This window comes from Halichoerus grypus, chromosome 15, assembly GCF_964656455.1.
Source record: "Halichoerus grypus chromosome 15, mHalGry1.hap1.1, whole genome shotgun sequence".
In the NCBI taxonomy this organism is placed as follows: Eukaryota; Metazoa; Chordata; class Mammalia; order Carnivora; family Phocidae; genus Halichoerus; species Halichoerus grypus.
In genome coordinates, this window is record NC_135726.1 from 34,170,384 (window position 1) to 34,186,953 (window position 16,570).

Sequence of the window (16,570 nt, forward strand, 5' to 3'; positions counted from 1 at the left end):
CATCAACAGGTAAATGGATAAACAAATTACTTATCTATGCAGCAACATGGATCAACCTCTAATTATGCTGAAAAAATCAGAAAAAAGGGAGCACATACTACATCATTCCATTTCTATAACATTTTTGAAAATATGAACTAATCTACAGAGGTTGGGGATGGGGAGGGAAAGGAGGGAGGTAGAGATTACAGAGAAGCATGAGAAAATTTAGGTGGTGACGGATATGTTCATTATCTTAATTATGTTAATGGTATTACAGATACTTATGTTAAAACTCATCAAAATGTATATATTATATATGTACAGTTTATTATTTATCAATTATACCACAATAAAGCTAAAAAATAAAGCAAAAAAATTACTGCTTCTAAACAACTGCTTCTGCACTTCACCAGTGCCATCTAATTTAATCTAATGAAAACTCAGATTCTCAGAATTTAAGAGAAAGCAAAATGTGAATTAGCCTTTTAATTTTATATACAAAACATTCAAACAGAGAGAAAAACTTAGAAACAAACCAAAATCTAGAAAATGGGATGAATGCAAATTTACAGAGCATTCATGAAAGAATAATTAGCACAACTTAGAATGTACCTGCTTTCCACAACAAGAACCTAAGAACTGTAAGAGGAATGAAATCTAAGGGTTGTCAAAACAAAAGGAAGATGATTAGGCCAATTTCATCCTAGTACTCAGCCATGCACATTAAAAATGTGTTAAGATGATCCTGGGGCACCTGGATGGCTCGGTCGGTTAAAGGTCTGACTCGATTTCGGTTCAGGTCATGATCTCAGGGTTGTGGGACTGAGTCCTACACTGGGCCCTGTGCTCAGCAGGGAGTCGGCTTGGGATTCTCTCCCTCTCCCTCTGCCTCTCCTCCTGCTTGCGCATGTATGCGCGCTCTCTCAAATAAATAAATAAATTTAAAAAATGTGTTAGGTGATCCTTTCCAAAAAAACTAATTAAGAAGGAGCTATTTTGAGGAGGGAGGCAACATGGCGGAAGAGTAGGGTATCTCATTTCATCTGGTCTCTTGAATTCAGCTAGATACCTATCAAATCATTCTGAACACACATGAATTCAACCTGGGATGTAAGAAAAGAATTGCTGGAATTCTACAAATAGAAAAGCGACCACTTTTTGCAAGGTAGGCAGTGCAGAGAAACGAATGTGAGGGGATATATTGGAAGATATATATGGCAGGGGGAGGGAGCCTCTGTATGCAGGTGACTGGGAAGTGATATAGCCCCAGAGTGCAAAATCGGAACTTTTCCCTGCCTGAAAGGTTCTCAGCTGGCAAAGCAGAGAAGAATCCTAGGTGGGACAGTGTGGTCTCAGGATCCTTGGGATCACAGAAAGGGGGTGCCTGAGCCAGCAGAGTTTCCAAGAACTTGATTGGGGAAACCGACTATGGTCAGCAAGCGCCGGAGTGGGCTCTCAGCTTGGTTTGCTATAAACTACAAACCGTGGCACGATTTGGTGACCCATCACCATGCAGGGGCCCTGCAAGTGGCAGGCCCACAGCGACCCTCCTCCCTCCCCCAGGAGGACTGGTGCACTGCACCGCAGGAGTCTGCAGAGTCTGGCGCACACAAACGTGAAGACGGCTTTTCCCTGAGGGTCTACTGAAGAGAGGGGGCTGTGATCTTTTAGCTCCAGGGCTGGAAATTGGGGCACTGCCATTTTTATTTTCATACTCTAAAGTGGTGCAGAAAGCCTTTAGGGAACAAAAGCCACATAGAGTAACCCGAGGTGGCTTGCACTGAGCCTGGCCCCCTGGCAAAGGGCAGTGCAGCCCACCCAGGCAAAGACACCTGAGAATCAGCATAGCAGGCCCCTCCCCCAGAAGACCAGCTGGAACATCAGACGAATACCAAGTTTATGGAGCACAGAGAACTGCAAAACTGCAGCGCCAGGGGAAAACAGTACATAGAATTCGAGGTTTCTTTCTCATGATTCTTTTATCTTTCGGTTTAAAATTTTCTTTTCTTTTTTTCCTTTTCAACTAGTTTCTTATTTTAATCAACTTTTTGTTTTTAAGTCTTTTTTAAACTTTCATTTTTACATTTGTATTTTGTAGATATATTCTTCATTTTTGGCTTCCTTTCACTGAATTCAATTTCATTTTTGTATATATATGTTTTGCTTTCTTTACAATTTTGGGATTAGTGTCTTCTAACAAACAGACCAAAATATACCTAGGACCAAGTGGATCACCCTGTTTTGTCCACCCAGAGATTATATTCTCTCCTTTTTCCCTTTTTTTTCTTCTTTTTCTTTTGTTTTGGTTTCTGACCTCTTTGGATTTGTCTAGTGTGTATTTCGCTTGGGTCATGGTTGGTATTTTTTATTTTGTTCTCTTGTTCATCCATTCTTCCCTGGGCAAAATGACTAGAAGGACAAATTCACAACAAAAGAAAGAAACAGAGATAATACCGCCACACATCTAATCAATATGGATATAAGTAAAATGTCGGAAATGGAATTCAGGATAAAAATTATAAAGTTACTAGCTGGGCTTGAAGAAAGCATAAAAGACACTAGAGAATCTCTTAATGCAGAAATAAAATCTAATCAGGCTGAAATTAAAAATGCTTTAACTGAGATGCAGTCTAAAATGGATGCTCTAACAGCTAGGGTAAATGAAGGAGAAGACAGAGTGACATAGAAGACAAGACGATGGAAGAAAGGAATCTGAGGAAAAGAGAGAAAAACAGCTAATGGACCATGAAGGAAGGCTTTGAGAAATAAGTGATACCATAAAGCTAAACAATATTAAAATTATTGGAGTCCCAGGGGAAGAAGAAAGAGACAGAGAGGGCCTGAAGGTATATTTGAGCAAGTCATGGCTGAGAACTTCCCTAATCTAGAGAAAGAAACAGGCATTCAAGTCGAGGTAGAGAGAACCGCCCTCAAAATCGATAAAAATAGATCAGCACCCCAACATACAATAGTGAAGCTTATAAATTTCAGAGATAAAGAGAAAATCCTGAAAGCAGCTCCAGACAAGAACTCCTTAACCTCCAAGGGTAGAAACATTTGACTGGCAGCAGACCTGTCCACAGAGACCTGGCAGGCCAGAAAGGGTTGGCGTGATATATGCAGGGTACTGAATGAGAAGAACATGCAGCCAAGAATACTATATCCAGCAAGCTGTCATTCAGAATGGAAGGAGAGATAAAGAGCTTCCAGGACAAACAGAAACTGAAAGAATATGTGACCGCCAAGCCAGCCCTGCAAGGAATATTAAGGGGGATCCTGTGAGTGGAGAGAGAGCCCAAGAGTAACATAGTCCAGAAAGGAACAGAGACATTCTACAGAAACAGGCACTTTACAGGCAAGACAATGGCACTAAAGTCATATCTTTCAATGTTACTCTGAATGTAAATGGGCTAAATGCTCAATCAAAAGACACAGCGCATCAGACTGGATAAAAAAGCAAGACCCATCGATATGCTGTCTGCAAGAGACTCATTTTAGACCCAAAGACACCTCCAGATTGAAAGTGAGGGTGTAGAGAACCACTTACCATGCTAATGGACCTCAAAAGAAAGCTGGAGTAGCAATCCTCATATCAGACAAATTAGATTTTAAACCAGAGACTGTAGTAAGAGATGAAGAGGGACACTGTATCAGATTTAAAGGGTCTACCCAACAAGAAGATCTAACAATTATAAATATTTATGTGCCTAACTTGGGAGCAGCCAATTGTATCAACCATTAATAACCAAATTAAAGAAACACACAGATAATAATACAATAATAGTAGGGGACCTCAACACCCCACTCACAGCAATGGAGAGATCATCTAAGCAGATCAACAAGGAAACAAGGGCTTTGAATGATACAATGGACCAGATGGATTTCACAGATATATACAGAGCATTCCATCCTAAAGCAACAGAATACTTTTTTTTTTTTTTTAAGATTTTATTTATTTATTTGACAGAGAGAGAGATAGCGAGAGCAGGAACACAAGCAGGGGGAGTGGGAGAGGGAGAGGCAGGCTTCCCGCCAAGCAGGGAGCCCGATGTGGCGCTCAATCCCAGGACCCTGGGATCATGACCTGAGCCGAAGGCAGACGCTTAATGACTCAGCCACCCGGGCGCCCCAGAATACACACTGAGTGCACATGAAACTTTCTCCAGAATAGATCACATACTGGGTCACAAATCAGGTCTCAAATGATACCAAAAGATTGGGATTATTCCCTGCATATTTTTAGACCACAATGCTTTGAAACTGGAACTCAATCACAAGAGGAAATTGGGAGGAATGCCAACACCCGGAGGTTAAAGAGCATCGTACTAAGGAATGAATGGGTCAACCAGGAAATTAAGGAAGAATTTTAAAAATTCATGGAAACTAATGAAAATGAAAACACAGCTGTTCAAAACCTTTGGGATATAGCAAAGGTGGTTCTAAGAGGGAAGCACATAGCAATACAAGCCTCTCTCAATAAACAAGAAAGGTCTCAAATACACAAGCTAATCTTACACCTGAAGGAGCTGGAGAAAGAACAGCAAATAAAGCCTAAACCAAGCAGGAGCAGAGAAACAATAAAGATTAGAGCAGAAATCAATGAAATAGAAACCAGAAGAACAGTAGAACAGATTAAAAAAACCTAGAAGCTGGCTCTTTGAAAGAATTAATAAGATCGATAAACCCCTAGCGAGACTTATCAAAAAGAAAAGAGAAAGGACCTAAATTAATACAATCATGAATGGAAGAAGAGCAACCATGACCAACACCAAGGAAATGGAATTTTAAGAACGTATTATGAGCAACTACACGCCAACAAATTAGGCAATCTGGAAGATATGGATGCATTCCTAGAAACATATAAACTAGCGAAACTGAAACAGGAAGAAATAGAAAACCTGAACAGACCATAACCAGCAAGGAAACTGAAGCAGTAATCAAAAACATCTGAACAAACGAGTTCAGAACCAGATGGCTTCCTAGGGGAATTCTACCAAACATTTAAAGAAGAACTAATACCTATTCTTCTGAAGCTGTTTCAAATAATAGAAATGAAAGGAAAACTTCCAAACTCGTTCTATGGGGCCAGCATTACCTTGATCCCGAAACCAGATAAAGACCCCACCAAAAGGAGAATTACAGACCAATATCCCTGATGAACATGGATGCCAAAATTCTCACCAAGATACTAGCCAAAAGGATCCAACAGTACATTAAAAGGATTATTCACCACGACCAAGTGGGATTTATCCCTGGGCTGCAAGTGTGGTTCAACATCAGCCAATCAATCAATGTGATACATCACATTAATAAAAGTAAGGACAAGAACCATATGATCCTCTCAACAGATGCAGAAAAAGCATCTGACAAAGTACAGCATCCTTTCTTGATTAAAACTCTTCACAGTGTAGGAATAGAGGGAACATACATCAGTATCACAAAAGCCATACATGAAAAGCCCACAGCAAATATCATTCTCAACAGGGAAAAACTGAGAGCTTTTCCCCTAAGGTTCCCCAAGGAACATGAGGGATGCCTACTCTCACCACTGTTGTTCAACATAGTACTAGAAGTCTTAGCCTCAGCGAACAAGAAGAAGAAAGAAAAGGCATTCAAATTAGCAAAGAAGTCAAACTCTCACTCTTCTCAGACATGATACTTTATGTGGAAAACCCAAAAGACTTCACCCCAAAATTGCTAGAACTCATACAGGAATTCAGCAATGTGGCAGGATATAAAATCAATGCACAGAAATCACTTGCATTTCAATACACTAATGAGACAGAAGAAAGAGCAATTAAGGAATCGATCCCATTTACAATTACACCAAAAACCATAAGATACCTAGGAATAAACCTAACCAAAGAGGTAAAGGATCTGTTCTCAGAAAACTATAGAACACTCAGGAAAGAATCTGAGGAAAATGCAAAGAAATGGAAAAACATTCCATCCTCGTGGACTGGAAGAATAAATATTGTTAAAATATCTATGCTACCCAGAGCAATCTACACATTCAATGCAATCCCTATCAAAATACTACTGACATTTTTCACAGAAGTGGAACAAATAATCCTAAAATTTGTATGGAACCAGAAAAGACCCCAAATAGCCAGAGGAATGTTGAAAAAGAAAACCAAGGCTGGTGGCATCACAATGCTGGACTTCAAGCTCTATTACAAAGCTGTCATCATCAAGACAGTATGGTACTGGCACAAAAACAGACACATAGATCAATGGAACAGAATAGAGAGCCCAGAAATGGACCCTCAACTCTATGGCCAACTAATCTTTGACAAAGCAGAAAAGATCCAATGAAAAAAGACAGTCTCTTCAATAAATGGTGCTGGGAAAACTGGACAGCCATATGTAGAAGAATGAAACTGGACCATTTTCTTACACCATATACAAAGATAAACTCAAAATGGACAAATGACCTAAATGTGAGACAGGAATCCATCAAAATCCTCGAGGACAACACAGGCAGCAACCTCCTCGACCTTAGCCACAGCAACTTCTTGCTAGACAAGTCTCCAAAGGCAAGGGAAACAAAAGCAAAAATGAACTATTAGGACTCCTCAAGATAAAAAGCTTCTGCACAGCAAAGGAAACAGTCGACAAAACTAAAAGGCAACCTATAGAATGGGAGAAGATATTTGCAAGTGATATATCAGATAAAGGGCTATTATCCAAGTTCTATAAAGAACTTATCAAACTCAACATCCAAAAAACAAATAATCCAGTCAAGAAATGAGCGAAGACATGAACAGACTTTTCTCCAAAGAAGACATACAAATGGCTAACAGACACATGAAAAAGTGCTCAACATCACTCAACATCAGGGAAATACAAATCAAAACCACATTGAAATACCACCTCACACCAGTCAGAATGGCTAAAATTAACAAGATAGAAAACAACAAATGTTGGCGAGGATGTGGAGAAAGGCGAGCCCTCTTACACTGTTGGTGGGAATGCAAGCTAGTAACAGCCACTCTGGAAAACAGTATGGAGGTTCCTCAAGAAGTTGAAAATAGAGCTACCCTACGACCCAGCAATTGCACTACTAGGTATTTACCCCAAAGATACAAATGTATTGATCCAAAGAGGCACCTGCACCCCAATGCTTATAGCAGCAACGTCCACAATAGCCAAACTGTGGAAAGAGCCAAGATGTCCATCAACAGAAGAATGGATAAAGAAGATGTGGTATATATATACACTGGAATACTACTCAGCCATCAGAAAGGATGAATACTTACCATTTACATCAACGTGGATGGAACTGAAGGGTATTATGCTGAGCGAAGTCAATCAGGGAAAGACAATTACCATATGGTTTCACTCATGTGGAATATAAAACAGCACAGAGGATCATAAGGGAAGGGAGGAAAAACTGAATGGGAAGTCATCAGTTAACTATAACTATTAACTATAGGAAACAAACTGAGGGTTGCTAGAGGGGAGGTGGTTGGGGGAATGAGATAATTGGGTGATGAGCATTAAGGAGGGTACATGATGTGATGAGCACTGGGTATTACATGCAATTGATGAATTACTGAACACATGTGAAACTAATGATGTACTATATGTTGGCTAATTGAATCTAAATCAAATCAAAACAAAACAAAAAGATAACAGACAGCATATAGCAAATGGCATTTCTAAAAACCACACTATCCTCTAATATATACCTGATGTCATGTAAAACTGTAATTTGGAAAAAAAAAAAGAGAATTTAATATTGCTGCTTCAGGACAGCAAAGGTTAAAGAAAAAATGTAGCATATACATTAGAAGCAGAAAAGATTAATGCATTCAATTTAGTAAAGAATGTAGGGGGGGAGGGGAATAAACGATCAAACTAGATTCAAGTTAATGCATTAGGCTGTTCCTCCTGAGATTCTTGTCGGAAAAACTTTGTAGCATATGAGATCACATATTTAATGCTGTCTTTAAGGTAAGATTAAATGTTTATGGATTAAAAATGGCAAAGTCCAACTGCAGTGCTCCTTTAGTTTTTTCCCCCCAGAAAGGTTCTTGCAATTAATTGTATTTTAAAAATAACTTATCATTCTTATAAATAATATCTTATTGAATAATAATAATTTGTATTATACAAATAGTATATTAAGTAAGATTTATATTTTGTTTGTGGGTTTTGTTGTTGTTGCTTGTTTTCTTAGTTTTATTACAATCAGGGACTATATGGTCATTTTCCATGGAATTGAGAACCTGCTAAATCATATAATGGCTTGACAAGATTTATATTTAATCTGGATTATGTATTCTTTTAAAAATAAATTTGATGTATAACATTGTTTAAAAAAGAGGAGCTATTTTAACCTTAACATTGTCCCAGCATAGTTAATTTAACACGAATGTGCTTCATTCTGGGCCCTCTAGGAGGCAAAAACAATTTTTTTCTAAGTTCTCAGTACCAGAAAGGGATGGTCCTCTGTAGGTTAATAGGCAAGTATTTTTTAATATTAAAAATTCAACATCTGGAAATGTGGTTTGTACAGCATATCTTATGTGGGGCATAAATGTGTGCTTTAGAGGTAATATTTTTAAAAATCTCTAGCATTTTCTTAAATGTAGGAATTTTACTAGCCAGGATAATGCATCTTTAAATTTTCAAAAGTCCACCATATAGCTACTCCTATGCCAGCAGTTCAGGCAATCAATCCACTGTTGATCAGTAAACCTTGTGTGTAATACCAACCTATAATACTAGCCTGTCCAATAACAGAAACAAGTACATATAAATGGTTCTAAAAATTATGAGAGTCAACAGAGTATTTCTCATCCCAAGAGAAAAGAGCAAATCCACAGGAAAGAGAAAAGTTCTACCGAAAGATAGAGTTTAAACTCATTTAATAGGTTTTTGCACGAGAAAAACAAACTTCCAAATGGTACAACTGTTCTGTTATACAGCTATATGTAACTATTTCTTTAAATATAAATGTTCATCATCTGATTGACTATTGGTATTAAGAAACACATCTATCAACAATTACAGAAAATCCTATTTTCTCCAAAATCAGGTGAAAGGCACTTTCATGTAGCACCTTCTTTTCCTGTTTGGTCCCAAGACTTAGATGATACAAGCTCAGCATCTAAGTAATTTATGTCAAGAACTATAGTAACAGTAAGATAATCAATGGTGAGTATTTCAGTAGAATCTGCATGAGCTTTCTGAGTAACAATCAGACTGTAAAAAGGTGTTATTTTGTTGGCTTACCAGTTGTACTTTTGTTCCAAGGAAGTTCCACCATAAGTTCTAAATAATTTCTAGTCAGAGCATATTCTGGCATAGACTGAGGCATTTTTTTGAGTCTGTGGGGAAAGAATACACAGCAAAAATGTTCCATAACATAGAAGAATTCCCTAAAAACACAAAAATCCAGCATCTGCCTTTCTGGGTCAGATATATCATGCATATTAAAAAATCTGGAAATGTTTTTAAAAATCCGGTTATTTTGTTTTGTGATGTACTTATGGAACAAAATTAAAACAGAGAGCTGCAAACTGGAGGGGGCAGGGGTGGGGGAAGGAACACTGTATCGGATTCTATCCTTGAAATATGACCTTACCAGTATCAGTATCTCACAGAGGGGATCTCAAGTCATACTTATCCATTGATATACCTATCACAGTAAGATTTAAGTGCCTAACCATGCATAACACAATAATTATATTTTTTGTATCAGAGATGAAATCAGCTCATAAAAGCAAGCTAATATCAGATATTTAATTAAAAGATGCAACTTCCATAATAAATGCAGTGTTTAACAAAGTGTTCTGCCCACAACAGATGTTCTACATTTATTAATTAATGCCAGTCAATATAAAATATCCCTGAACTACAACTCATGTCCTTAACTGTGAACCTAAGAAAGTCAAATCTTTAATTACTGAGCATTCACTTAGGTTCATTATAATTTACTAATAAAAGAAAATGCAACACAGTTATACTGTGTCATGTACAGAAAGAAAATACTGGTGTTCTATTTAACCCTGAGATTATCCACATACCCTATGCTGTCATCAAGGTTTCTGTGTACTTTACCTTATACAAAGAGAAACTGACAGTCCCTGCCCTCTAGAGTTTACAATCTTTTTTCTAAAGAAGAAATAAGTGACATGTGAAAAACACAGTAATAACTGAACAAACACTGTGTCTAAACAAAGCACAACCCATTAGTTAAGACAATAGAAAGGCAGTTAACAATAGTGGTCACATTTGACAGTACACTGTAGGTGGAAGAACTGCATCACTTACACACAGCAACTGAGAAAAAGCTTAGGGACGCTGGTATTAATTCAGGAGTATTAAGAATGTTTTAAAAATCAGACTCTGGTTGAGGAATGAAGAGGGATAATCGAAAGACTCCACAGATCACAGCTATAATCTGAGAATCTGGAAAGCAATGAAAGGTAAAAATTGACACTGGAAAGATAAAATGAATACAGTGGTCTATGTCTATATGAAATATAAGAAAAGGAGAAAGGGTCAAAGAACATAAAACAAATAACTCAGCTTTCAGTTTGTGATCCAAAGAAGTAAACTCAAGTTTCCATGAGCAACTATTTTTAACATTAATATGCAAAATGAAAATACCAATGAGTGAATAGCTTCTTTTTAGCATCAATTTACCTTTTTATCTCTTTGACACAGACCTTATGGGCCTGCTCTGGCATACTGGATGTTCGTATTTTTCTCTCTAGCATGATGATGTCATCATTGTCTTCATCCTCATCATCATCTTCTAAAGCTCCTGGGATGTGTGTAATCCTCCTAATAGGACGTATTGCTATAACCTAAAGTAGAAAGTAGAAGAGTAAAACTGTGTGTCAAAATAAATTGGAAATGAGGTACTTAGTTACACACAAGGTTATAATTGGTGCTGAATAACATTTTCAAAATTAGAGTCTACACCTTTAGGAACTAAGTTCAAAATGATAACTAAGAGGCACAAGCATATAAAAGCAGCAGAATTTCAAAAGTGGATCACCATAAAGTGGGCATTATTTTACTATATGCTTATACTACAATATGAGAAAAAAAATTCAAGAACTGGCTACTAAAGATAATGAAAACATCTAGGAATATCTTTCTTTGAGCTACTACTGCAGCCACTACTTTCTTGATTATATGACTACTTAGCAATGGCCAACAGAATAAATTCCACCTTCCCTCCTACATTACAAAATTTCTAACATCTTTAATGTTTCTACCGTTGACTCTATTCTCTTTTGTCTCCAACACACAGAAAAGTCTTGCTCCTTTCAAAATATCTGATCTTACCTATGTCCCTTTCCGTTAACTACACACTGTTTACTTCCCTTCTTCTGATGTTCTGTTTTTCCCTTTCCTCCTTGACTACTTCAATAATCTGTACTTCATACTTTGGCTTTTGTCTCCATTATGTTGAAATTGCTCTCTGAAATCCAACAACGATCCTCTTTGCCAAGTCAAATGGCTTTATTTGTGTTCTCTTTCTCCACAACTTCTCTATCAGATTTTAAAACTTCCAGAGCGTTCTTTTGAAATTCTCAACTCAATAATATCATGAATCAACACCAGCCAATCACTGGAGCAAAATGATACACTGGTATTTCATTTAAAAGCATGGGAATTTATTTTTTAAAGTATTATTATTATCTATTTAATACATTCAAATATAAAAAGTTAAAAACATAAGGCAGTAAATAAAAAAGCAATTTTATAAAAACAGAAATATTAAATTCTATACTTTTATTCTACATAACTCATTAGCAGATAAAATTAATATTCTGAAATATGAAAAACTGAAAATAAAAAAAATTTTAGATGAGTTTTAAAAGCACATCAATTATTTCATCATTGAGACATTAAGTATATTTTTATGCAATCTTTTTCTCCCAGCTACTAGACTTCTCAACTCTTAAGTAATAGGCAGAGAAAGTTCTAGGCTTAACTCTAAATATTATCCTCTGATTCCTACATTTTCATAGCTGTCGCCTGTTTGATCACTTTCTGGAATGATTTTGAACATTTTTCTATTTAAGCAGTGGTAATATTTACTGATAATAAGCTGCAGTTTCTGTGCCTCCCAACACGGAGTGTGCCTTGCTTTGTCTTTCTGCAAAAAATGGATAACTAAATTAATGACCTGATCTCAAATCAGAAGTAATTCAGATTTCTGCTGTTTGTTTGAAACAGCATGATGTCCTGAAGTAGAAACACCAGACAGGCTACTCCTATCTCTGTCGTCATTCTCCTCCAGCCTACTTTGATGCTCCTTCCTTAGTCCCACTGGTAAGGAATCCTTTACCTTGCTCTTCTCTCTCTACAATGTATTCTCTTTGACGAAGAAACACTTCTATGTTGATGACCATTAAGTCTCTAACATTATTCTCAACCTTTCACTTACTTTCCAATAGCCTTCAGAGACCTGCCATTTACACTCTTGCCCACATCAAATATATTTTCCTGACCTTAACTCTGCCCACACATAACAACAGTAAAACTGATAGCTCAAGGGAGACTTCAGACAGACCCCATATAAATGTAATATATGATAATGAAGGTATCGCAAATCAATGGGGAAGTGAAGAACTATTCACAAGTGTTGAATTAAATAAAAAGCTATTTGGGACAAAATACAACTGCTCTCTTCACTTTAGGGCAAAATAAATTACATGTGGGTTAAAGAATTAAATACTTTTTAAAAATCGGCTAAAGGTAAACTGAAAGTGCATATCACTGGAGGATAGAGGACTCTAAGCTTAGGAGATAGAAAAAGACTAGCACAGTTGAACTAAATGAAAATAAAAATTTTTATAGTTAAAAACAAAAAAGTCAGCTAAATTATGGCACAGCACAGTGACAAAGTCCAATTTTGTAGTATGTTCTTAATACATTAAAAAAACAGACGACATTTCAATAGATGCAGAAAAAGCATTTGTCAAAGTACAACAACCACTCATGATAAAAACCTTCAACACAGTACGTTTAGAAGGACCATACCTCAACATAATCAAGTCCATATATGAAAAACCCACAGCTAACATCATCCTCAATGGGGAAAAACAGAACTTTTCCTCTAGGGTCAGGAACAAGACAGGATGTTCACTCTCACCACTTTTACTCAACATAAGTCCTAGCCACAGCAGTCAGACAACAAAAAGAAATAAAAAATAATTGGCAAGGAAGAAGTAAAATTTTCATTATCTGCAGATGACATGATACTGTATATAGAAAAGGCAAAAGACTCCACCATGAAAACTGCTAGAACTGAAAAATGAATTCAGTAAAGTCACAGAGAACAAAACCAATGTACAGTAATCTGTTGCATTTCTACACACCAATAATGAAACAATGTACAGTACAAACAAAATCAATGTAATCTGTTGCATTTCTACACACCAATAATGAAGCAGCAGAAAGAGAAATTAAGGAATCATTAGGAAGAGAAATTAAGGAGTCAATTCTATTTACAACTATACCAAAAACTGTAAGATACATAGGAATAAACTTAACCAAAGAGGTGAAAGACCTGTACTCTGAAAACTATAAAACACTGATGAAAGGAACTGAAGATGACACGAAGAAATGGAAAGACATTCCATTCTCATGGATTGGAAGAACAAATATTGTTAAAATACCTATACCACCCAAAGCAATCTACACATTTAATGCAATTCCTATCAAAATACCAACAGCATTTTTCTTCACCGAGCTAGAACAAACCATCTTAAATTTGTATGGAACCACAAATGACCCAGAATAGCCAAAGTAACCTTGAAAAAGTAAAGCAAAGCTGGAGGCATCACAATTTGGGACTTCAAGTTATATTACAAAGCTGTAATGATCAAATCAGTATGGTACTGGCACAAAAATAGACACATAGATCAATGGAACAGAACAGAAAACCCAGAAATGAACCCACAACAATATGGTCAATTAATCTTCGAAAAAGCAGGAAAGAATAGCTAATAGGAAAAAGACCATCTCTTCAACAAATGGTATTGAGAAAACCAGACAGTAACATGCAAAAGAATGGAACTGGACTACTTTCTTATACCACATACAAAAATAAATTCAAAATGGATTAAAGACCTAAATGTGAGACCTGAACCATAAAAATCCTAGAAGAGAACATTGGCAGTAACCTCTCTGAAATCGGCTGTAGCAACTTCTTCTTAGATATGGCTCCTGAGGCAAGGTAAACAAAAGCAACAATAAACTATTGGGACTACTTCGAGATAAAAATCTTCTGCACAATGAAGGAAACAGTTAACAAAACTAAAAGGCAACCTATGGAATGGGAGAAAATATTTGCAAACGATAAATCTGATAAATGGTTAGTATTTGAAATACATAAAGAACTTAGAAAACTCAACACCCAAAAAACAATCCAATTAAAACATGAGAAGACATGAGTCGACATTTTTCCACAGAAGACGTAACAGATAGCCAACAGAAACACGGAAAGGTGCTCAACTTCACTGATCATCAGGGAAATGCAAATCAAAACTATAATGAGATATCACCTCACACCTGTTAGAATAAAAAACTCAAGAAACAACAAGTATTGGTGAGGATGTAGAGAAAAAGGAACCTTCATGCACTATTGGTGGGAATGCAAACTGGCGCAGCCACTATGGAAAACAGTATGGAGGTCGTGCAAAAAGTTAAAAATAGAACTACCCTATGATCTAGCAATTGCACTACTACTGGGTATTTGCCCAAAGAATACAAGAATATTAATTCAAAGGAATACATGCACTCTGATGTTTACAGCAGCATTAATTAACAACAGCTGAATTATGGAAACAGCCCAAGTGTCCATTGATTGATCAATGGATAAAGAAGTTGTGGTGTGTGTATACACACACACACACACACACACACACACACTGGAATATTACTCAGCTATAAAAAAAGGATGAAATCTTGCCAGTGGCAATGACATGGATGGAGCTAGAGAGAATAATGCTAAGCAAAATAAGTCAGCCAGAGAAAGACGAATACCATGTGATTTCACTCATATGTGGGATTTAGGAAAAAAAATAACTGAGCAATGGGGAAAAAAAAAAAGAGAGGAAAACCAAGAAACAGACTCTTAACTACAGAGAACAAACTGATGGTTACCAGGTCGGGGGGATGGATGAAATAGGTGATGGGGATTAAGGAGTGAGTGCACCTGTTGTGATGAGCACTGGGTGATGTGTGGAAGTGTTGAATCACTATATTGTACACCTGAAACTAATATTACACTGTACATTAACTAAATGGAATTTAAATAAAAACTTAAAAAAAAAAAAAGGAAACATGAGATATACAACCATCCCCTTAAATTATTTTCAAAGACACTCATCACAGTTGTTAATTTTTAAAATATAGAAAACATGGAAAACAACACACAGTGTCTGGCAAAAGAGAAATGGCTTAGTATATTATCCCTTTTGATGATGAACCAAAAATCACCAAGAACAAAAAGTAAGAAAATATTACCATGTTTTTAAAAAAAGAAAGACCCAGAAATGGAAAAGGACTAGAAAAACATACTGAATTCAGAATTTTATCAGTAACTTGAGTGGTAAGAGACAATGAAGTTTTTGTTTTGTTCCTTTCTTCATTCCCCCAATTTTTTTTACTTCAAAAAAACTGAATCTCACATCACATAAAAACAACTGGAAACGTAAAGTAGTAGATTGAAAGAAATATTTACCCGCTTATCATCATCTTGCTTGTGTTTTCTGGTTTTCTGAAGCAATTTCAGGCCTTCAATTTGTCTGACGAGTAGCGGTATGGTCATCTTGAACCGTTCCTCTAGACTCACCGCATCTAAAATCTAAGGGAACATGAGTCGGTTAGTAGACTCTCTCAGAAACATATGCTCCCAAAACAAGGCAGTCAGGTCACGACTTAAATTGTTAAGTAAAAAAGACATAAATATTACAGCTATGTTATGGCCAATACAACCAGATTAACTATATTAAATCACTAGAATACTAAAAAAGAAAAAAAGCATCTTGACTTCTCATTTAAAAATGAAGCCATGTGTATTGTTCCAACAGCAAGAACAAAACACACATTTAATGTCAACTCTTTCTGTGAATTATTCTCTTAAAACACAGAATGTGTCTACATATTAGGACTAAACAAATTCTAGGTTCAAAATATTAAATTTTTACGTTCATGAAAGAGTAGGAGCACTTTTAACCAACCACCACTAGTTATCAGAGTAACTAATGCTCTCCATTCTCTCAAACATCCCTGCTGATGCCCACAGCCAGCTTACCCTCTGGTACTCCTGCACTCTTCTGCGCCTACCAGTTGAGCTGCATTCTTGTGTTTAGAGTAAGGTGTTTATACACCTTTCTGTTATGTGCATTTGCTATTATAATTTGTTAGATTTGCTACACAGTTGCTAAGACAGAACTGTAATAAAAGTATTAAATAAACTGATAAAATGAAGGTTTCAATGAAAACTAACTTACATGTTCTAGGAAGATTCAATAAAGCAGACTGCTTAAAAACACTATAAAAATTAGTATGTAAGAAAACTTACAGTTTGGGAAAAAACATGCAAATCTAA

General features: G+C 36.5%; 1 protein-coding gene across 2 annotated transcripts in view; it reads right to left on the minus strand.

Annotated features, from left to right (window-relative positions):
* The window catches only part of LONP2 (lon peptidase 2, peroxisomal), a 99,600-nt gene that overhangs the window by 69,975 nt on the left and 13,055 nt on the right, over positions 1 to 16,570 (minus strand). Inside the window, exons 4-6 of one of the 2 annotated variants that reach the window (XM_036124328.2) lie at positions 15,701 to 15,823; positions 10,639 to 10,802; positions 9,223 to 9,317 (exon numbers count right to left, since the gene is read on the minus strand). In XM_036124328.2, coding sequence (XP_035980221.1) covers positions 9,223 to 9,317; positions 10,639 to 10,802; positions 15,701 to 15,823 — 382 coding nt within the window. The remainder of the gene's footprint in view (positions 1 to 9,222; positions 9,318 to 10,638; positions 10,803 to 15,700; positions 15,824 to 16,570) is intronic. The other variant, XM_078062548.1, reaches the window with a different exon arrangement.